At 35.4% G+C, this 22500-nt stretch overlaps 3 protein-coding genes across 4 annotated transcripts in view; 2 read left to right on the top strand and 1 right to left on the bottom strand.

Moving 5' to 3' along the window:
- depdc7b (DEP domain containing 7, paralog b) overlaps nt 1-6204 on the top strand; it is an 11151-nt gene extending 4947 nt beyond the window's left edge. Inside the window, exons 1-9 of one of the 2 annotated variants that reach the window (XM_048158940.1) lie at nt 303-506; nt 584-1025; nt 1123-1247; nt 3434-3626; nt 3707-3957; nt 4046-4188; nt 4573-4698; nt 4787-4862; nt 5902-6204. In XM_048158940.1, coding sequence (XP_048014897.1) covers nt 431-506; nt 584-1025; nt 1123-1247; nt 3434-3626; nt 3707-3957; nt 4046-4188; nt 4573-4698; nt 4787-4862; nt 5902-6125 — 1656 coding nt within the window. In that variant the 5' untranslated portion in view covers nt 303-430 and the 3' untranslated portion in view covers nt 6126-6204. Of the gene's footprint in view, nt 1-302; nt 507-583; nt 1026-1122; nt 1248-3433; nt 3627-3706; nt 3958-4045; nt 4189-4572; nt 4699-4786; nt 4863-5901 lie in introns of those variants that run through there. The other variant, XM_048158941.1, reaches the window with a different exon arrangement.
- Nucleotides 6205-8377: 2173 nt separating this feature from the next.
- ppib (peptidylprolyl isomerase B (cyclophilin B)) lies at nt 8378-10228 on the top strand. The gene is made up of 5 exons (XM_048158942.1): nt 8378-8701; nt 9102-9215; nt 9296-9389; nt 9547-9731; nt 9856-10228. The coding sequence occupies exons 1-5, from the start codon at nt 8567-8569 to the stop codon at nt 9976-9978; spliced, it is 651 nt and encodes a 216-aa protein (XP_048014899.1). The 5' UTR covers nt 8378-8566; the 3' UTR covers nt 9979-10228.
- Nucleotides 10229-10594: 366 nt separating this feature from the next.
- The window catches only part of snx22 (sorting nexin 22), a 14883-nt gene continuing 2977 nt past the window's right edge, over nt 10595-22500 (bottom strand). Inside the window, exons 2-6 of the mRNA XM_048158190.1 lie at nt 15518-15777; nt 12474-12568; nt 11189-11227; nt 11009-11076; nt 10595-10917 (exon numbers count right to left, since the gene is read on the bottom strand). Coding sequence (XP_048014147.1) covers nt 10730-10917; nt 11009-11076; nt 11189-11227; nt 12474-12568; nt 15518-15777 — 650 coding nt within the window. The 3' untranslated portion in view covers nt 10595-10729. The remainder of the gene's footprint in view (nt 10918-11008; nt 11077-11188; nt 11228-12473; nt 12569-15517; nt 15778-22500) is intronic.

The raw sequence follows: 22500 nt of genomic DNA, 5'->3' as shown, positions 1-22500 counted from the left end.
ATCAAAAAGGAGATGATAAAGAAATAATGGTTGATATTACGTCTGGTACATTCATTATTAGGTCTAGTTGAGCGCATAGTATTGTGGGATACAGTACCCAGTCTAATACGCTTTAGTTATATACTGCATATTTTGCCAAATGTAGTAGTTCTAGATAAATTTCAATCCAGATAATTGCACACTGTACAGTGTTCATCTGTATATACAGTTCACTGCACATATTAGGCTCAGAGCAGTGTGGTGGTGAGCTATTCCGAAGCAGCCTCATTTATTTACAGATACTTTGCTGCCACCTAGTGTTGTTTTATGTAGGCCTACTAATTTTCGCTGATTCACCGTTAGCCAATCATGCAGAGGTCGCTAATGAGCTGCTGTTGATTAATGAGAAGCTGATGAGTTTGAGTCAAATCTGCAGAGAGGAGACGACAGCATGGCTTCAGTTCAAGATAAAGTTGCTACATTTAATATTGTGGGGAAATTATACAGTCCCATGAACAGACCTCTCGGTAAAGTCAACTTTAAGCCAGTGTGTTTTAATTTTAAAGATAGAAGATCACAGTAAAATGATTTTATGTTTCTTCAGAACACAGATTGATCAACAGACCTCAAGATGAACAAACCAATAAGGTTCAAAACAAAGAAATCTGGAGCCACATCATCACTGTTCTACAGGCTCAAGTGAAGGTCAAGAAACGCAGGCAGCATCTGAAATCTCACGATAACTGCTTTCTGGGCTCGGATGCAGTGGATGTCATCCAGGCTTATCTTACTCAGAATCAGGTTCTCGGAGATGCCCTGGTCTCCAGAGCCATGGTGGCACGCCTGTGCCAGGTGCTGCTGGACTGTAAAGTGTTTGAGGCGGTGGGAACCAAAGTTCTGGGGAAGATCAGCAAACCAGGAGTCTTCCAGGACAACAGCAGCAGCCTCTACAGATTCCTGAACGTGGAGGATCCGTCCCTGGACATGCTTGAAATGGCGCTTTTCCCTCCCAGTGAAGAGAGCTTAATGAACATCACACCATGCAGGTGTTTAAGCTAGTGTGTTGTAGATGTTTATGGTGCAGCACTGAATGATTTTATTCTATATTTGCATTATAATGATTGCAATTATTGGCCTTTTTAGGCAGGACATCCTGTTCTCTCATAGCACACCTGTGAAGCCAGGCCAGGCATTGGATCGCCTCATGGAGAAGCTGGACTTGACAGGACTTGTCGGTTCTCCTCCCAATGAATATCTTCCACCATCTGGTAAGACCTTTGTTCAGATTTTGCTTATGTTTGCGGTACAAAGGCTGTGCTTGTAATATACTGTAATCTACTGACTATTTTATTAACTAAATAACCAGCTAAATGGCTATCTCTTAATTTTCTTTATTCCAAATTTGTTTTAAATAGTTAAAGTCCCCCTGTAGTCAATAATTGTATCCCTAAAACTCATCTTTGTTCACTGAAATGACACATTTAAACGTTTCCTTGAAAAAAATTCTTAATGCCTTAAAATAGCTTGAATGTAACTCTACACCCTTGCCCCATTTAATATACACGCTTCTATGAATATGCAAATTAGCCCCGCCTCCACTCACTCACACCAGTTCAGAGATCCCCTTGTTGGCTATCACATGTTGACGTGATTGGTTACAAGGCAGTTTGTGACGTCAGAAACGGCAGCGATTTTAAACCGTGTTTTTGAGACCGTCTTTGGTTCGCTGCGGTTTTAAAGAGAAAATACTCCCTAATGGTGTTGAATTTGCACATGGTTTGTTTTAAAGCATATTAAAAATGCAACATAGACATATAAACAACATTAGTAGCTTTATTTTCACAGGGGGACTTTAAAGCTTGTCTGTCTCAATGTTAAAAATTTAAATACAATTTTGACTTTCTTATTTTAAACTCTTGTAATTATGTAAATCTGATGTAGCAACATGCTATGCATATTGCAACATTAACTGTTTTATTTTTTTTATTCAATTTAGTTTCAAATATTTAAAAAAATTTGTCCACCTCAGTCAAAAATAAAAAATATTACTTATTTTAATTTGTCTCAATTGTTTATTTTACTCTGAGGTGGCAAAGTATGCATAGTGCAATATTTTTTTTTTAAATATTTAATGTTGCAGTATGCATACTACGGATTATGCATACGAGGATTAGGGCCAAGCAATAATAAAAAAATAAAACCATCTCGAGATTAAATTTGTTAAATTTTGAGAAAAAACTCGTTAAATTTCGAGAAAAAAGTCGAGATAAAATGTTGAGAATAAACTCGTTAAATTGAGAAAAAAGTTGTTAAATTACGAGAACAAATTCATTAAATTATGAGAAAAATGTCGTTAAATTTCGAGAAAAAAGTCGAGATAAATGTTGAGAATAAACATTAAATTATGAGAATAAAGTCATTAAATTATGAGAAAAAAGTCGTTAAATTATAAGAACAAATTAGTAATTTAACGAATTTGTTCTCGTAATTTAACAACTTTTTTCTCGTAATTTAACGAGTTTATTCTCAACATTTTATCTCGACTTTTTTCTCGAAATTTAACAAATTTAATCTCGAGATGGTTTTATAAGTTTTTTTTCTCGTAACTTAACGAGTTTATTCTCAACATTTTTTGACTTTTTTTTTCTCAAAATTTAACAACTTTAATCTCGAGATGTTTTTTTTTTTTTATTATTGCTTGGCCCTAATCCTCTTCCGTAGCATACTGCCACATCAGAATTAAAGATAATTATGAGATATATTATAAGAAGAAAATTAGTTAGCTTTTTAAAATTTTAAACAAAATAATTTTTTTTTTTTTTTTGGTCATACTGTTTTCGCCTACTATATAGCACTTTCAGATGCAGCCATGGGCTTTTGACAGCTCCAGGTCTTTAGTTAAAACGGCAATTTCTTTCAGTTTTCCCCTCCGTTTGGCCTAAAACGCTGTGGTCATGGTCGTGGTCATCCAGACTGAAGTGTTGACAACAAAAAAAAATTCACATTTTCTGTTGCCGCGTTCTCTCCGTATTTATGATTCTTTGCAGTCTTTAGCCACTGCCTACAAAGCGCTGGATCCTCACTGGAAACAAAGTCATTTGAGCTTAACATTTACACTTTGAATTCTTGCATCTAAGAACAATACAGGTGGACACCATTTTGACAAAGTTTGCTAAGAAGTATTTCCTACTAAAGCATTTCCTACTAAAGCAAGGTGGTGTTTGACTCTGGTAAGCGTATCCATAGTAGATTGGTGGGAGTGGCCTTGGACTGCAACATGGCCACTGCCAGTGCATTATGGGTGTTGAAGTTTTCCTACCTATTTGTCAAAAGTCAAGACAACAGCCTTTTTTCTCTTTCTCTAATCAGGTAGCAGTGTTCTACTGTATAGGCAGCCATGTTTTATTGAAAGCCCATTTGAAGCACCCCTTAATTGATATGAACTCTCCTTCAGTGGTCAGAGAAGTGTGGCATGAGCAGACAGTACAGAAGCTGTCACAGCTGATAGATCTCCCCCTGCTGGAGGGGGTGCTGAACTGCGCAAAGATTGTGTCTCCCCCATCCCGTGGCAGTAATAATGAGCCTGACCTGCTCTACACCAGCAACTACCTCGATCGAGAGGTTCTGAAAGCCTTCAAAGAATCACAGTGAGAAATCTTCACATTTAAACTGTCAAGAAACCTAATGACACTCAGGTGGGCCTAATAATTTGTCTTCCTCCGCCCAGAGCTGATGTTTGGTTGTCGGCAGCCATAGACCTGCTGGATTTCCTTCCAGATCAGCTGGTGGTGGAGGTGAGCAGAGAGCTGCCCACATTGTCCTGTGAGGAAGAGGATGGCCAGGTCAGACCCTCAGGCCATGATGATTGTAAATTACTGCTGTTTCATGTACTGGACAAACACTACGGACACATGGACCGCAAGCCTCTCCTCTGTGACAGCATGGCAGACGTCTACACCGAGATCATGGAACTCTTGGGTAAAGCTAACGCTCCTCAGATGATTCATTCTTTCCAAAAAACAATGTGTTCCTTTGTGTCTAATGATCTGTTTTCCTGTATATCTAGTGAACGGGAAGCTTGAACAAGCTTTGGAAGTTCTGCAGCTGACGCTGAAGCTGCTGTCTGCGTCCGCACGCGAGGAACTGCGCAGACTGCTGGAGTTTATGGCAACAGCTGCAGACGCTGCGAATGTCCAGCTGCACAAAGAAGTGAGGAGTCATAATGCATGTCACAAGTTATTCACCTCAACAGCCTTCCTCATTGTAATTTAATTTTTTATAAGTAGGAATTAAAGAGCTCTCTAATTCAATTATTACTAGTAACCATCACAATTACAGAGCTCTACTATAAAATTTTTACTAGTTATGTCTCCATTGACTTCTATTCATTCAGTCCTACAACTGAATTTTTACTTGCTTACTTGTAGTAATTGGATTAGAGAGCTCTCTAATTATATTTGTTCCTAGTAAGAACTGAATTGAAGTGCTCTCTAATTTAATTCTTACTAGTAAAAATGCAATTACAACGAGTAATGCTGGGAACACTAAAACGGCTTGCCATAGTTTACACTTATTTTGAATATGATATTCCAGATTGAAAACCGTGTGGTTGTGAAGAAGACCTTCTCCAGAGCCATCATCCAGAGCAAGGGTCTGACGAAAGAAAAGATGGACCTGCTGATGCTCTTCATGCTCGACAACCACCAGGAGATCTTCAAGGTTTCTCTCATTTATGTGCCTTTAATGAATTAATGATATAATGCAGAAAGAAGCAGTTGTTGTGCATAACAGTTTGACCTTTTATTAGATTCCAGGTTCTCTTCACAAACTGGTCAGTGAGAAACTGGATGACATTGTGAAACGCAGAGATTCTACAACTACCGGTATGATGTTTACAGTGTTTTACTTGTTTTAGTTATTAGTAATATTTTTAATTTAGCATTTATATTTTCAGTTTTAGTATTAATGCTTTTGTCGTCTCAGTTTTAGATCACTTTTAGTTAATTTAATTACTATTTGGGTTTATTTCAGTGTTAGTTAAATTTTAATTAGTTATTTTAGTGCTTTATTTCATTTTAGCTTTATTTAAATGAACAAATAATTTTACTTCTCAATAATAACCCTGGATATTTGTGTACGGAAGAGGATTAGGGCCAAGCAATAATAAAAAATAAAACCATCTCGAGATTAAAAGTCGTTAAATTGAGGAAAAAAGTCGAAATAAAATGTTGAGAATAAACTCATTAAATTACGAGAAAAAAATCGTTAAATTTCAAGAAAAAAGTCGAGATGAAATTTAACGAGTTTATTCTCAACATTTTAAGGAAAGTCGAGATAAAATGAGAATAAACTCGTTAAATTTCGAGAGAAAAGTCGTTAAATTTCGAGAAAAAAAAGTCTAGATAAAATGTTGAGAATAAAGTCATTAAATTACGAGAAAAAAGTCGTTAAATTATGAGGTTTTTTTTCTCGTAATTTAATGACTTTATTCTCAACATTTTATCTCGACCTTTTTTTTTTTTCTCGAAATTTAACGAGTTTATTCTCAACATTTTATTTCGACTTTTTTTTTTCTCGAAATTTAACAACTTTAATCTCGAGATGGTTTTATTTTTTTATTATTGCTTGGCCCTAATCCTCGTATGCATAATCCGTAGTATGCATACTGCAACATTAAATATTTAAAAATATTGCACTATGCATACATTGCATAGTAAAATAAACTCAGAGTAAAATAAACAATTGAGACAAATTAAAATAAGTAATATTTTTTATTTTTGACTGAGGTGGACAAATTTTTTTAAATATTTGAAACTAAATTGAATAATTCTGTAATTGTGTGACCATTTATCTTAGCCATGATATTGTTCGTTTGACAAGTAGCCTATTTTAGTATTAATAGCATTTATCTTCTGAATATAGGTACCCCACTTTGTCAGCGACTGCCAAGAGACGCATACACAAAGACCATAAAGGACGTGACTAAAAGCGAGCTGTACTCTCTCCTGAAAAACATTGACGAAAACACCAAATATTCCCTGAAAGAGAAGAAGCGACTCCTGGCACAGTTTTATAAGGGACATCCGGACATCTTCACGCAGTATTTTGGGTCTAGACTGAGCACACTAAACCTTCTTGAAGTTTAATTTCACTGAGTCATGTAAATGCTTTTTGTGAATGTCTTTATCCAAATAAATCAAAATAAACACATTTAGTGTTAAATAAGAACTGAGTATGTGTCTTTAAATAGTAGCCTATACATTTGATTTTTCACCTTAGTGGGAAAATTGTTCTTGATGGGCAGTGTTGCCAAATATTTTATTTTATTTTATTTATTTTTTTATTTTTTTCCCCCAAGCAAAATTGGGCTACTTTAATGGGGTGTTCACACCAGACGCGACTTGCGTGAATAAATCGCGCTATTCGTGCGTAGTTGGACGCTTAAACATTTTGAGTTTACTCGCTTCATTCGCACGTGAAATTCACTTCTCAACAGACGCGAATTCGTGTCATGGGAGGGGCTCTCCTTTAAATATGTGTCCCTCTTTAAAGCTTGTCTGTCTCAATGTTAAAAATTAAAATGCAATTTTGACTTTTATTTTAAACTCTTGTAATTTATCTTTATGTAAATCTGATGTAGCAACATACTATGCACTTCATTCTGCACACTTCCTCTGAATAAACGCATCAACTGGTCAATGGGAAAGTAGCTGTAAAATACGCAGAATAAGTTCAATTTGCCGGCTTTAGCTAGCTTGTAGTCTCAGAGTGTGTGTTATGTATGTATGTATGTATGTATATATATATATATATATATATATATATATATATATATATATATATATATATATATATATATATATATATATATATATATATATATATATATATATATATATATATATATATATATATATATATATATATATATATAGTTTAAAATATATATATATATATAATATATATATATATACAGTTTAATATATATATATATACAGTTTAATATATATATATATACAGTTTAATATATATATATATATACAGTTTAATATATATATATATACAGTTTAATATATATATATATATACAGTTTAATATATATATATATATATACAGTTTAATATATATATATATATACAGTTTAATATATATATATATATATATATATACTCTGAGACACACTCTTGGAAGAAAGTGAGTGAGGTTGTCAGACAATCTGGTAAATTGTTAAAAAAAAAAACCAGCAAAGCTCTTTACTCAATTTGAGATTATATATATATATCTCAAATTGAGTAAAGAGCTTTGCTGTGTTTTTTTTTTTTTTTAACAATTTACCAGATTGTCTGACAACCTCACTCACTTTCTTCCAAGCAAGATCCTTTTTATTCCTGTTTCTATAAAAGTACGATGTATCATACAGCTCCGGGTATCCACATATAGCGACAATGATTTTGTCCTCCATTGTTGTTTTGGATTTCTGCCTTCACTCGCTAAGCCGTAATCACGTCACTACCAGAGCAAGCTTCTGATTGGTTAATGTGGCGCGAATATTCGTCAAAGTTCAAATTTTTCAACTTGCACGACTCATGCGTTACCCACGTCAAATGCCCGAAACACTCAATTCACGGTGCAGGATGTGTATCTTTGTCTTTGCATTGACTTAACATGTAAATCACTCGCGCTTAACGCTTCATTCTCGTCTGATGTGAACGCACCATTTGAAGTGACCCCAAATAACATGAGATTTAGCCCCTGGAATGCGACTTTTACCGGGGGAAACCTTCCAAAAACGTGGATTTTACCCCCAGAACACAATTTCTTCTGAAACACAATTGGGCTAGTTTTGAGTAGCAATTGGGTGGGTTTTGTTGTGAAAACTTGGCAACCCTGTTAATAGACCTACAATTACACTACACCTCATAAATAATACTGAAAATATACTCCTTTTGTAGTTTATAGCATTCATAGATCTAAGTGGGAGCGTTTCACAAATAGATTGTTCAGTTTGTGCAATATGGTCATAGCTACACAAAAAACATGCAACAAAATGCATTTCTGCAATTAATTGTAATTCAAACTTAAGTTGTGAGCAACTCTTCTTGCTATCCTTGTTTTTTGTCTTTATTAAAGTTTTGTAATGTATGTATATGTTTTGTACTGAGGCACTTATATATGTAGCAAGCATTTTGTTTAAGTTTGATAAATAGGTCCTGTGCCTTTAATGCTGATGCGTCTCCATAAACGGCTGTGGCTCCGTCCATTCTTTACGCGTTTCAAACTCTGATTGGCTCTCCAACCCTAGACAGACATAAGCCCGTCCAATCAGATTTCTATGGGTTGTGACACGTCACATAAATCAGAGTGCGCTTCCAGCAGCTGTTCTCAGATCAGTTTAAGGTGAGCACAGCGTCGAATGTTCCTATAGTGAATAGGCTATATTTACTTAGCTGTTCCTGGATCAGTTCTAGCGCTCAAATTCCGCCCGGGTTTGATACTGACGTCTGGGCGCAGCTCAAATCTCCTCCCCGGATGCCCCAGAAACCCTAAAACACAGTCATCGCCACACACTCACTTTTTTGGGTAATTCATGGTGCGGATCTGCGAGAGGAAGATGAAGTTTTTGGTGGCAGTCACATTGATCGTTGGCTCGGTGATTTTCCTGCTTTTCCCGAGCGGATCAGACGCGGATGAGAAGAAAAAAGGACCTAAAGTCACGGCTAAGGTACGGAGGCGCTGCGCTACATTCACTGCAGGCCTATTGGATACAATTGATAGAATTCGGATTTCAGTTCGAATTATTAATGTTGCGTTTACACTCAAATTCAGCGTGCCCGATTCGCGGAGCCAGTTTCTTTTTGTTTGCAAAGCATCCCTGTTTTTTCATTTGCATAAGTTCATTGTTTTTTTTGTGCAAAATATAATATAATATACTGTAATAAGGCAGGTAATGCTACACAAATGTTTTATAACTTACAGTAATAAAATGTTGCATCGGTATTTGTCACTTGATCTATGATCTAATGATAGATGAGGGGTTTATAACCTCTTGTTGGAGTGGAATTCCTATAATGCATCTGATGTTTGATGTTCTGGTGTGACTCTGGATTTGGTTGTTTTCCCAGGTGTACTTTGACATCAGGATCGGAGATGAGGATGCAGGACGGATAGTCATTGGACTCTTTGGAAAGACTGTTCCTAAAACAACGGAAAATTTCCTCCAGCTGGCCACAGGAGAGGTGAGTGTGTCTGTCCACTGGGGGTCAGTATTCATGAATCACAGTAAAATGAATCTAAATGATGCGATTCTGATTTCCAGAAAGGATTTGGTTACAAGGGCAGCAAGTTTCATCGGGTGATTAAAGACTTCATGATCCAGGGAGGAGATTTCACTAGGGGAGATGGAACCGGAGGTATCGAAATACTAAAAATCTTGATTGAAATCAAGTTATCTTTATGTTATAATTCGAAGTCACACTTTAAGTATGCTTTGAGGTCTTTCAGATGCCAAACATGGGCAGTAAACCTCCATTTATTAGATTTCTAACGCCTCTGTGTGTCTCTTTGTAGGCAAGAGCATTTATGGAGACCGTTTCCCTGATGAGAACTTCAAGCTGAAGCATTACGGCCCTGGTTGGCTCAGCATGGCCAACGCCGGCAAAGACACCAACGGCTCCCAGTTCTTCATCACCACAGTCCAAACGCCCTGGTTGGACGGCAAACACGTTGTGTTTGGCAAAATCCTGGAGGGCATGGTGAGTATCTCCACTTCATTCATCTGTGGAGATGTTATCTGCTCTTCCATATTTATATAACCGATCTTTACATATAGAAGTGCTTTACTGCAATGATTTTTGAGAATTTCCCTCTGTCTTGAAGGATGTGGTGAGAAAGATCGAGGGAACAAAGACTGATGGGCGGGATAAACCTCTCAAGGATGTCATTATCCACGACAGCGGCAAGATTGAAGTGGAAAAGCCTTTTGCAGTGGCTAAAGAGTAATTTAAGTTTGAGGGAACAACAGGACTTTGGGTTTAAGGGGATTGAATTTGGTGCCACTAGAGATCTAGTGGAAAGTGTGTGTGTATGTGCTTTTTGGTGCTCCGCCCCCTCGCGGGACCGTCACACACAAGTCCTGATCCGCAGAGCGGCACTTCCTGGGTCCAGTTCTAACAGGCATTCCAGTCGGTCAGACTTCTGACCCAACCTGCTTTTTTAATCAAATCTTCAATAAAGGATCCAGATTTTCTTATTGGTGTTTTCTTGCTTGATAATTACTTGTTTTTTGACCATGAATAAACTGGACAATTTTTATTTAATAGAAATACTCTTAATAAAAAGATTTCAAAATACAGACAAATGGCTTGGAACAGTTAAAATCAGTGACCTAAACTCAGGTTTGAAATGTGAAATGTATATTTTATTGAAATTTAAAAGAAACAATATTTCATAAATATATAAAATGAATGTAAAAATGTTTAAATATCTTATTTTTCTATAATAATTAAGAACAAAAATCTGATTTTACTATGGTAAAAATCTTTTTTTAAATCAGTACAACATAGTAAAGTACAACTGTAATTATACACCATGCATAATGTGATTAATGGAGCTCCTATAAGGTTGGAAAATGACCTTGACAGTTTTGTACAATTTACATACTATCTTAAAGATGAAAGATTCAGTCGAAATTAACATGCAAAGGCACGTTTAAAGCAGATGGAGTTGCTAGGCAACACTGCAGCGATTGCACTTATATTCTCTCTGACTCTGAGCTGATGTCACTTCTGTTTATGGTAATAGTGGGGATTCTGGGATGCACGGGCAGCTCTGGTGCACAGGCGAGACCGCTGGGTTTACCACTGCTCTTTTTGAAGCTCACTTTGACGTCTCTAGGGTAGAAACCCTGCAGGACACCGGCCGTGACGATATCAGGGAGATCTGAGGGGGAAATGACCACAACAGAATGTTTTTTTGAGTGTAAAAAAGACATTTCTGTAATAATGACATCACAACAATCTGCCAGGTTTACCTGATCTGGATTCATGGTGGTAAGGGTCAGTCGAGAAACCAACTACTCGCTGATGGAATGACTGAAATCTATAAAAAAGACATTGTTCAGAGAACATTAATGCCGTTTAGAATATATAAATCTGAATCTGAATGTGGGCGGAATTTATGAGCAGATTAAATGAGATGAGGATGAACATACCTGTATCCTTGCTCTTGACAGTCGTCTGACTGGTTTTCACTGAAAAATGACAATTAGGGCATTAATAATAAGTTAACATTATTACAAATTATTAAATTGTTCATTGATTAAATTGATAGGTTTACATGCATTCAAAAACACCTTTTCTCATAATATACATGGAATCCTTTATCGAACCATTTCAGACATTGTGAGAAAAGGGCTGATGCTGCAGGCTCTCTAAACCCCTCCTTTCTAAAAGCCTACTCTGCTCTGATTGGTCAGACAGTCCAGTCTGTTGTTAAAGTGCCCCTATTATGCTTTGACAACAAACTATGGCCCAGTCTATTGTGATTGGTCTACCGTTTTTTGTGCATGTCAGAAACGAAACTTCCATTAGCATATTTGAAATTCAGGGGCCAGTTGCATAAGACAGTCTTAATATAGTGATTAAGTTTAAGAACTAGTTTGACCAACGACTACTCTTCAAGAAAAACATTAGTGTCCTAACTTTTAAGACTAGTCTAAGTGGTTTATGCAACTTGTAACAGCTCTTCATCAGCACTTGATACACAGTGATACGAACAGTAACAATGGTGTCGGTTTTACCGTATCAGTCCGAGCGCGAGCCCTCATCCTTTTGAAGTGCATGCAAACTAAAGATTTTTTTAGTCGACTGTTCATTCATTTAAGCCATTAGTCGGGAGAGAAATACTAAACCTTAATAATTAGCATTTAAAATATAAATGAAGTGCTCAAGCATGTATATAATACTTGTCGCAGAAAAACTTTGTATGAATGTTTCTGAGATCAGAACGCGAAATGAATATGTAACATATAATATAACATAAGCCTTAGAAAGGAACACGTTTGTCGAGGGCGAAGTGAGCTCCGTGCCTTGCTTACAATGAAACCGGCTTTTGAAGATGATGTTAAACATGTAAACATGTTTGCAGTAAGCGCAGTACTAATTTAGTTTCCACACTTCGCACGAACACTTGGATATGGGCCTCAGCTACAACTACAGTGTTTGAGGGCGGGGCAAAGTAGACGTGGTTCACAGGCAGCCAATGAAGACCATATGCTGCTGGCATTATGCAAATGTGTTATAAACATATGTAGGTTCGGGAAGTAAGACTGGAATTACTGACGACTTGTTTCAGAATCGGTTCTTTCTTTTAGGAGACAATAACTCCATTTGTCTTGCACTTTGATCTAAGAAACTTTGAAGCATAATTGGGCACTTTAATGAATATATATTTAGAGACATTGCTAGATTACACTGTGATCTGGTGTAAACACATACTCAGAGCTGCAGTTCTTGCTCGCTGAATGAAAATGTTTGACCTGCAGGAAGTCCAGGAGCTCTTGAGGAACAACATCATTCTGATACAGAATCACCTGCAATTCGCAGCCAATGAAAAAACATTACAACCTCCGTATGACATTATATTATACAGAAGAGGATTAGGGCCAAGCAATAATAAAAATATAAAACCATCTCGAGATTAAAGTTGTTAAATTTTGAGAAAAAACTTGTTAAATTTCGAGAAAAAAGTCGAGATAAAATGTTGAGAATAAACTTGTTAAATTACGAGAAAAAAACTCGTTAAATTTCGAGAAAAAAGTCAAGATAAAATGTTGAGAATAAAGTCATTAAATTACAAGAAAAAAGTTGTTAAATTACGAGAACAAATTCATTAAATTATGAGAAAAATGTCGTTAAATTTCGAGAAAAAAGTCAAGATAAAATGTTGAGAATAAAGTCATTAAATTCTGAGAAAAAAGTCATTAAATTACGAGAACAAATTCGTTAAATTATGAGAAAAATGTTGTTAAATTTCAAGAAAAAAGTCGAGATAAAATGTTGAGAATAAACATTAAATTATGAGAAAAAAGTTGTTAAATTACGAGAACAAATTCGTTAAATTATGAGAAAAAAGTTGTTACATTTCGAGAAAAAAGTCGAGATAAAATGTTGAGAATAAACATTAAATTATGAGAAAAATGTCGTTAAATTTCGAGAAAAAAGTCGAGATAAAATGTTGAGAACAAAGTCATTAAATTACGAGAAAAAAGTTGTTAAATTACGAGAACAAATTTGTTAAATTATGAGAAAAATGTTGTTAAATTTCGAGAAAAAAGTCGAGATAAAATGTTGAGAATAAACATTAAATTATGAGAAAAAAGTTGTTAAATTACGAGAACAAATTCGTTAAATTATGAGAAAAACGTTAAATTTCGAGAAAAAAGTCGAGATAAAATGTTGAGAATAAACATTAAATTATGAGAAAAAAGTTGTTAAATTACGAGAACAAATTCGTTAAATTATGAGAAAAAAGTTGTTAAATTTCGAGAAAAAAGTCGAGATAAAATGTTGAGAATAAACATTAAATTATGAGAAAAAAGTCGTTAAATTACGAGAACAAATTCGTTAAATTATGAGAAAAAAGTCGTTAAATTTCGAGAAAAAAGTCGAGATAAAATGTTGAGAATAAACATTAAATTATGAGAAAAAAGTCGTTAAATTACGAGAACAAATTCGTTAAATTATGAGAAAAAAGTTGTTACATTTCGAGAAAAAAGTCGAGATAAAATGTTGAGAATAAACATTAAATTATGAGAAAAATGTCGTTAAATTTCGAGAAAAAAGTTGAGATAAAATGTTGAGAATAAAGTCATTAAATTACGAGAAAAAAGTTGTTAAATTACGAGAACAAATTTGTTAAATTATGAGAAAAATGTTGTTAAATTTCAAGAAAAAAGTCGAGATAAAATGTTGAGAATAAAGTCATTAAATTACAAGAAAAAAATTGTTAAATTACGAGAACAAATTCGTTAAATTATGAGAAAAACGTTGTTAAATTTCGAGAAAAAAGTCGAGATAAAATGTTGAGAATAAACATTAAATTATGAGAAAAAAGTTGTTAAATTACGAGAACAAATTCGTTAAATTATGAGAAAAAAGTTGTTAAATTTCGAGAAAAAAGTCGAGATAAAATGTTGAGAATAAACATTAAATTATGAGAAAAAAGTTGTTAAATTATGAGAACAAATTCGTTAAATTATGAGAAAAAAGTCGTTAAATTTCGAGAAAAAAGTCGAGATAAAATGTTGAGAATAAACATTAAATTATGAGAAAAAAGTCGTTAAATTACGAGAACAAATTTGTTAAATTATGAGAAAAAAAGTCATTAAATTTCGAGAAAAAAGTCGAGATAAAATGTTGAGAATAAACATTAAATTATGAGAAAAAAGTCGTTACATTACGAGAACAAATTCATTAAATTATGAGAAAAAAGTCATTAAATTTCGAGAAAAAAGTCGAGATAAAATGTTGAGAATAAACATTAAATTATGAGAAAAAAGTCGTTAAATTACGAGAACAAATTAATAAAATTATGAGAAAAATGTCGTTAAATTTCGAGAAAAAAGTCGAGATAAAATGTTGAGAATAAAGTCATTAAATTACAAGAAAAAAGTTGTTAAATTACGAGAACAAATTCGTTAAATTACGAATTTGTTCTCATAATTTAACGACTTTTTTCTCTTAATCTAACGACTTTTTTCTCGTAGTTTAATGACTTTATTCTCAACATTTTATTTCGACTTTTTTCTCGAAATTTAACGAGTTATTTCTTGAAATGTAACAACTTTAATCTCGAGATGGTTTTATTTTTTTATTATTGCTTGGCCCAATCCTCTTCTGTAATATTACAACGTTAATATATTAGAATGATATTTTATATGCGCTACAGTTCTAAAGTCTGTTAAGGACTTTTTCTCACCAAGGCTGCATTTATTTGATCAAAAATACAGTAAAAACAATATTATTATGAAATATTATTACAATTTAAAATAAAAAATATGCTGATTTGGTGCTCAAGAACCATTTATTATTATCAATATTGAGAAAAGTTGTGCTGCTTAATATTTTTGTGGAAACCATGACACATTTTTGAGGATTCTTTGATGATTAGAAAGTTAAAAAGAACAGCATTTGTTTAATAGAAAATTATTATAAATGTCTTTACTGTCACTTTTGATCCGTTTATTGCATCCTTGCTGGATTTATTAATTTATTTCACAAAAAGAAAATATTGAACAGTAGTGTCAGAAAGCATACAATAACAGTATTTATTCCATATCATCATTATATTCTAATATAATACACCAAAAACAAAGCAATGAGGGGTGAGGAATAGCATATTACTCGTACTATATTTTAGCAGTATGCTGTACATAGACTGTGGCTGTGTGTTAAAATGAAAAGGGAAATGATAAAAATAAAAGGTTATTAAAAGAATATATTATTAAATATTTTAATAGCATATAGGGGCGGAGCTCCACCTGCATGTAGTCCTCCAGTTCCTGTTGTCTTTGCTCCAGTGGTTTGGTTCGCAGGTGCTGGTTTCTCTTACTAGGGAAATCTGGAGCGCGCAGGATCTTCTTCAGCTTCCTGTGAAGCGTCTGAAATTCACTGTACCGCCGTAAAACAAAGTGTTTCCTTCCATTGAAGAGAATCTCCACCCTGAAGAGCTGAAATACAAGAAGGTCCACTAAATCAGACTTCAATAAATACCATGAGAACACATTGTGTAGTGATGATTTTCACCAGCAGGTGGCGCCATTGCTCATTCTCCAGACCTAGTTTTGTATCAGTGCGCCCTCTAGAGCTCTGATGTGGTCACGGCAGGTTACAACAGCAGTTATTATTAGTAATTATTAATCAAATTCAAGTTTGCTTTCCATCAAAAATCATTCAGGAATTACCAAAGACTATTCTCAGTGAATTACCTCATCAAAAATGACTGTACAAATGTTTAGTCTTAATAAAGGTCATGTGAGTTTACACAGGTTAAATCAGCACAGGTGTGGCAGCTCTTCACACCCTGGAGCACTGAGTGGCTCTTAATGGGGCTTTATTGTCCACAACACAAAGAAATGTCATTGTGATGTATCTAAACCCTTCATCTCCAGAGATCCTGACAGAACAACAGCGTTTTTACTGGTTATAACAGCCATTGAGCTCAATGTGAGAGATCTTTAAATTGTGGTGAATACTGTATTTCACAATACACTGCACTTGATTGATATCCTTTTTGACTTGTAATTTGGTCAAACTGCCAAGAGAGATGTTAAAAATTAAAAGAATTTTTCTTTCACTTTTGACATGAGGTCATGTGACGACAACTGATATGTTTATTGTTGCATTATGGGAATGGTTTTGAAATTCAGTGTATGCTACACTAGTACTCCATTGCCAGTATAACATTGGTGTGTGTGAGCAGATCTGAGAATTAGCAGTTTCCCGTTTTCCACCCATAACAAAGGAACACAGAACATTCAGTTCCACAAACATTTCCCACTGTGAGTTTAGTCTTTCGCTTCTCAATACCTCAAATATTTCTCTCGCTAAATAAGAGGTAGAGAGAGAGGGAAATAAAATATGATTGTTTCTCCAGCATGTTTTGACAAGTCGGTGCTCAAGCATGTTCAACACAGTGATGCAAACTATCTATCTATGCAGTGTTGTGATTGGCTAAGACTAAAACACTCAGGAAATTAAGAGTTATTTAAACATTTAAAGGTACAGTTCACCCAAAAACGAAAATTCTGTCATCATTTTAAACCTGCATCTTTCTTCAAACAAACACAAAAGCAGATGTTAGGCAGAATGTACACATAAATGTTTATAAATATGCATAAATTAATAAATGTTTTATAAATATTAATGTATTTATTAATGCAAATACATTTATAGATACAATACATAAATATAATTAAATATATATTAAAATAGTAATGCTCTGATGATGAAAGTGAATAGGCTGTTAAACATATAAATATATATGTACATTTCAATTTATATAAATATACATTTATTATTAAATATTTAAATACTTGTATTATAATGTAAATGTATAAACAAATGTATTAATCTATATATACATAATAAATATTTTAAATAAATATATTATATATTGAAGTATTTGCTCTCTTTTCCATAAAATGAAAGTGAATTTGCTGTCAAAACCATATACATATATATATATGTGTGTGTGTGTGTGTGTGTGTGTGTGTGTGTGTGTGTTAGCAATAAGGTACTCAAGGCTAGTGCTGTATCATGAATAAGTCATTTTATAAAACAGTTACCACACAATACAAATATTAAAGCCAAAAATATGTATCAATGCAACTTTCATGAAGTAAACTTTCACTAAAAGCCTTCCTTCCACCGGAAAAACTTGTCCCTGACCGTGAACAGCAACAGAAGTTACATTATTTCACCATTAGATGGCGGCAAAGACTGACTTTATGAGTGTGTCAGTCAGTAGCGAAAACTTTTACATTGAAAAGAGTGAATTGTTGTGAACGCGGACCAAGATGCAACTGACAAATGCTTTGACTAGCGCTGTCAGTCATGGGAAAACCCCTTTAAATGTTAAAAGGACAAGATAATACATCTTATATTTAAACTGATTTTTTATTATGAACATAGGACTGACCTGAAGGAAAATGTTAAATCTGAATGCCAGTAATCAACTCGCTTAATCAATCTCTTTCTCGCAATACTCTTTTATATATATGTTAAACCATGTATATAATTAATATAAATTAACATATGTAATAATAATAATATGTAATAATAATAATTTAAATTTACAACACACAGGTACACATCACAAACTTAAAAGCATCATACAATACCAAGACAAATTCAAACTAATCAAACAACACATGATAATGACCTTTAATTTATGAAAATTAATTTCTGTTTTTCATACAAAGCTACAAACCCGATTCCAAAAAAGTTGGGACACTGTACAAATTGTGAATAAAAACAGAATGCAATGATGTGGAAGTTTCACATTTCAATATTCTATTCAGAATACAACATAGATGACATATCAAATGTTTAAACTGAGAAAATGTATCATTTTAAGGGAAAAATAAGTTGATTTTAAATTTCATGGTATCAACACATCTCAAAAAAGTTGGGACAAGGCCATGTTTACCACTGTGTGGCATCCCCTCTTCTTTTTATAACAGTCTGCAAACATCTGGGGACTGAGGAGACAAGTTGCTCAAGTTTAGCAATAGGAATGTTGTCCCATTCTTGTCTAATACAGGCTTCTAGTTGCTCAACTGTCTTAGGTCTTCTTTGTCGCATCTTCCTCTTTATGATGCGCCAAATGTTTTCTATGGGTGAAAGATCTGGACTGCAGGCTGGCCATTTCAGTACCCGGATCCTTCTTTTTACGCAGCCATGATTTTGTAATTGATGCAGTATGTGGACTGGCATTGTCATGTTGGAAAATGCAAGGTCTTCCCTGAAAGAGACGACGTCTGGATGGGAGCATATGTTGTTCTAGAACTTGGATATACCTTTCAGCATTGATGGTGCCTTTCCAGATGTGTAGCTGCCCATGCCACACGCACTCATGCAACCCCATACCATCAGAGATGCAGGCTTCTGAACTGAGCGCTGATAACAACTTGGGTTGTCCTTGTCCTCTTTAGTCCGGATGACATGGCGTCCCAGTTTTCCAAAAAGAACTTCAAATTTTGATTCGTCTGACCACAGAACAGTTTTCCACTTTGCCACAGTCCATTTTAAATGAGCCTTGGCCCAGAGAAAACGCCTGCGCTTCTGGATCATGTCTAGATATGGCTTCTTTTTTGACCTATAGAGTTTTAGCCGGCAACGGCGAATGGCACGGTGGATTGTGTTCACCGACAATGTTTTCTGGAAGTATTCCTGAGCCCATGTTGTGATTTCCATTACAGTAGCATTCCTGTATGTGATGCAGTGCCATCTAAGGGCCCGAAGATCACGGGCATCCAGTATGGTTTTCCGGCCTTGACCCTTACGCACAGAGATTGTTCCAGATTCTCTGAATCTTTGGATGATATTATGCACTGTAGATGATGATAACTTCAAACTCTTTGCAATTTTTCTCTGAGAAACTCCTTTCTGATATTGCTCAACTATTTTTCGCCGCAGCATTGGGGGAATTGGTGATCCTCTGCCCATCTTGACTTCTGAGAGACACTGCCACTCTGAGAGGCTCTTTTTATACCCAATAATGTTGCCAGTTGACCTAATAAGTTGCAAATTGGTCCTCCAGCTGTTCCTTATATGTACATTTAACTTTTCCGGCCTCTTATTGCTACCTGTCCCAACTTTTTAGGAATGTGTAGCTCTCATGAAATCCAAAATGAGCCAATATATGGCATGACATTTCAAAATGTCTCACTTTCAATATTTGATATGTTATCTATATTCTCTTGTGAATAAAATATAAGTTTATGAGATTTGTAAATTATTGCATTCCTTTTTTATTCACAATTTGTACAGTGTCCCAACTTTTTTGGAATCGGGTTTGTATTTGTATGAGTTGGAGTCCATATATAGTACCTTTATGAAACTTTTTTTTAAGTCCCCTTCACTTCCATTTCATGGAAAACTCACATTATGCAGGTCTGGAACAACATGAGGGTGAGTAAATGAACGATCCCTTTAAATCAGTGAATTCTACACAATTAGCCGTGAAATTCTAGTACACCGTCTACAGAACGTACGTCTTTGTTCTCGCTGAGCTAAAGTGAGTTAGTGCAGGCGGGTGGAGAGCATTCCTGATTGACCATGCCGAGCACACACGTCTGTTTTGGGCTCCAGATTGTGTCGTGTGTTTTCGGGGTCACGAGGGCTCGATTTAAACCCAGTTTCTCTCGATCTAATAGAGCTCTCATTGTTGCTGATGTTCAGAGCTGGATATTTCCGCTGGGATGAAGAGCTTCTTTCGCACACACAAATCACTCTATTCATCTCCAGTACAGTAATACTCATCTTTCTCGACTGTGACCTCTGACCTCCATTCTCTACAGTTCTCTGTGCTCTGAGATGTTTTCATGGCCTGCTCGAGCTGACAGGTGCGAGTGTGTTTGGCATCACAGCTCTGACTGACATCAACATGTTGCCGTGTGGTTTGTGATTCAGCTGTTATTTAGATGTTCTACTTTTAGCAACTGCCCCTGTTAAACCCTCCCTTTCAGAGTTCTGACCACAAAAGCTCCACCATTTCTGATAATAAACTAGTCAGATCATACGGAAACACATGATGTGTGAAAAATGCACACATTCTAGTTCAAAACAGTAAAATATTAGTGTTGATTTGATTCCATCTGATGCACAAACACTGCATAGTTTTAACTAGAAGACACACAAAACATCGCTGAAGTGCTCTGAAAGCACACTGGACTCTCTTTCCTTCACTCTTGGCTGGGTCGGTTCTGCTTGCAGCTGGACTTCACGTGACACACTGGTTGTACTATTTAAAAAGACACCAGGCAGCGCAATGGTGTAAAATACTCAAATCATCCAGACTTAAGAGTAAAATTCAACATTCAGAAAACTTTTAGATCTTATTATCCATATTATGCCCTATTGATTTAGTTTTTGGGCTCTACTAGTATAGGTTTTCATGCTTGAATGGTCAAAAAACACTTAATTTTTCATAAATTTGACATTATTGCAGCACCTCTCTTCCTAGTCTGTCAGTAACACTCTATCAAAAGTGTAACTCTCTCAAAAGAAATGAAAATTATCCCATGATTTACTCACCCTAGGTGTATATCTTCTTTCAGACGAACACAATCAGAGAAATATAAAAAAAATATCCTGGCTCTTCCAAGCTTTATAATGATAGTGAAGCAGGTGTGAGATTTTGAAGCCCAAAAAAGTGCATCCATCCATCATAAAAGTAATCCATACAGCTCCAAGGGGTTAATAAAGGCCTTCTATGCATTTTTTAAGAAAAATATCCATATTTATAACTTTATAAACTATAATAACTGGCTTCCGTTGCGCAATCGAGCTCCAGCGGAAAAGTGACCTCTGATCCTCTGCGCTTCCACGTTCATTAATACGTCATGCGACGGGTCAGAGGTCACTCTTCTGCCGGAACTAGACTTGCGTACGGTCATTGGCAGAAGCCAGTTATTATAGTTTATAAAGTTTAAAATATGCATATTTTTCTTACAAAAACACATGGCTTCACTTCAGAAGGCCTTTATTAAACCCCTGGAGCTGTATGGATTATTTTTATGATGGATGGATGCACTTTTTTGGGCTTCAAAATCTTGTGACCCATAAAGCTTGATATTTTTTTTATTTTAATATAATTCCGATTATATTCATCTGAAAGAAGACAGTCATATACACCTAGGATGGCTTGAGGGTGAGTAAGTTTTTAGGTGAACTATCCCTTTAAAGGAACACTCCACTTTTTTTGAAAATAGGCTCATTTTCCAACTCTCCCGGAGTTAAACAGTTGAATTTTACCGTTTTCGAATCCATTCAGCCGATCTCCGGGTCTGGCGGTAAAACTTTTAGCATAGCTTAGCATAGTTCATTGAATCTGATTAGACCGTTAGCATCTCGCTCAAAAATGACCAAAGAGTTTCGATATTTTTCCTATTTAAAACTTGACTCTTCTGTAGTTAAATCGTGTACTAAGACCGACGGAAAATGAAAAGTTTTGATTTTCTAGGCCGATATGGCGGCGTAATAATCAAGGAACTTTGCTGCCGTACCATGGGTGCAGCAGGCGCAATGATATTGCGCAGCACCTCTCACAAATGTCTCCATGGTTGCAAGGCACGCTCCCTGTGCAAACAGAGGGTCACAGCCGCTGCGTAATATCATTGATTATTACGTCGGAATGAGAGTATAGTTTCTAGCCATATCGGTCTAGAAATTCGCAACTTTTCTTTTTCCGTAGGTCTTAGTACACGATGTAACTACAGAAGAGTCAAGTTTTAAATAGGAAAAATATCGAAACTCTTTGGTCATTTTTGAGCGAGATGCTAATGGTCTAATCAGATTCAATGAACTATGCTAAGCTATGCTAAAAGTGGTACCGCCAGACCCGAAGATCGGCTGAATGGATTCTAAAGCGGTAAAACTCAACTTTTTAACTCTAGGGGAATTGGAAAAAGAGCCTATTTTCAGTTTCTTTCTCTATGAAGCCCCCCCCCCCCTTCTAAAAAAGCACAATGTGCTCTGATTGGTCGACTGGACCAATGTGTTGTGATTAGTCAACCGCTTCAAGCATGTTTTGGAAATTTCACACCCCTCACCATAATCAGGAATATCAGCTTAACATGTGTAAACATGAATAATTTCATCACAGTTCTGCCTTATCAACTTGGATATGGCGACGACAACACACTACTAACGCAACTCAAACAGGCCCCGCCCCTTAGTTCATTCCCAGAAGAAAATTCAAGACTACATTCGAGGCCTTTCAAGGAGTTCAGAAACAGTG

Source organism: Megalobrama amblycephala, linkage group LG15, assembly GCF_018812025.1.
Source record: "Megalobrama amblycephala isolate DHTTF-2021 linkage group LG15, ASM1881202v1, whole genome shotgun sequence".
In the NCBI taxonomy this organism is placed as follows: Eukaryota; Metazoa; Chordata; class Actinopteri; order Cypriniformes; family Xenocyprididae; genus Megalobrama; species Megalobrama amblycephala.
This window is presented reverse-complemented; position numbering and strand designations above follow the sequence as displayed.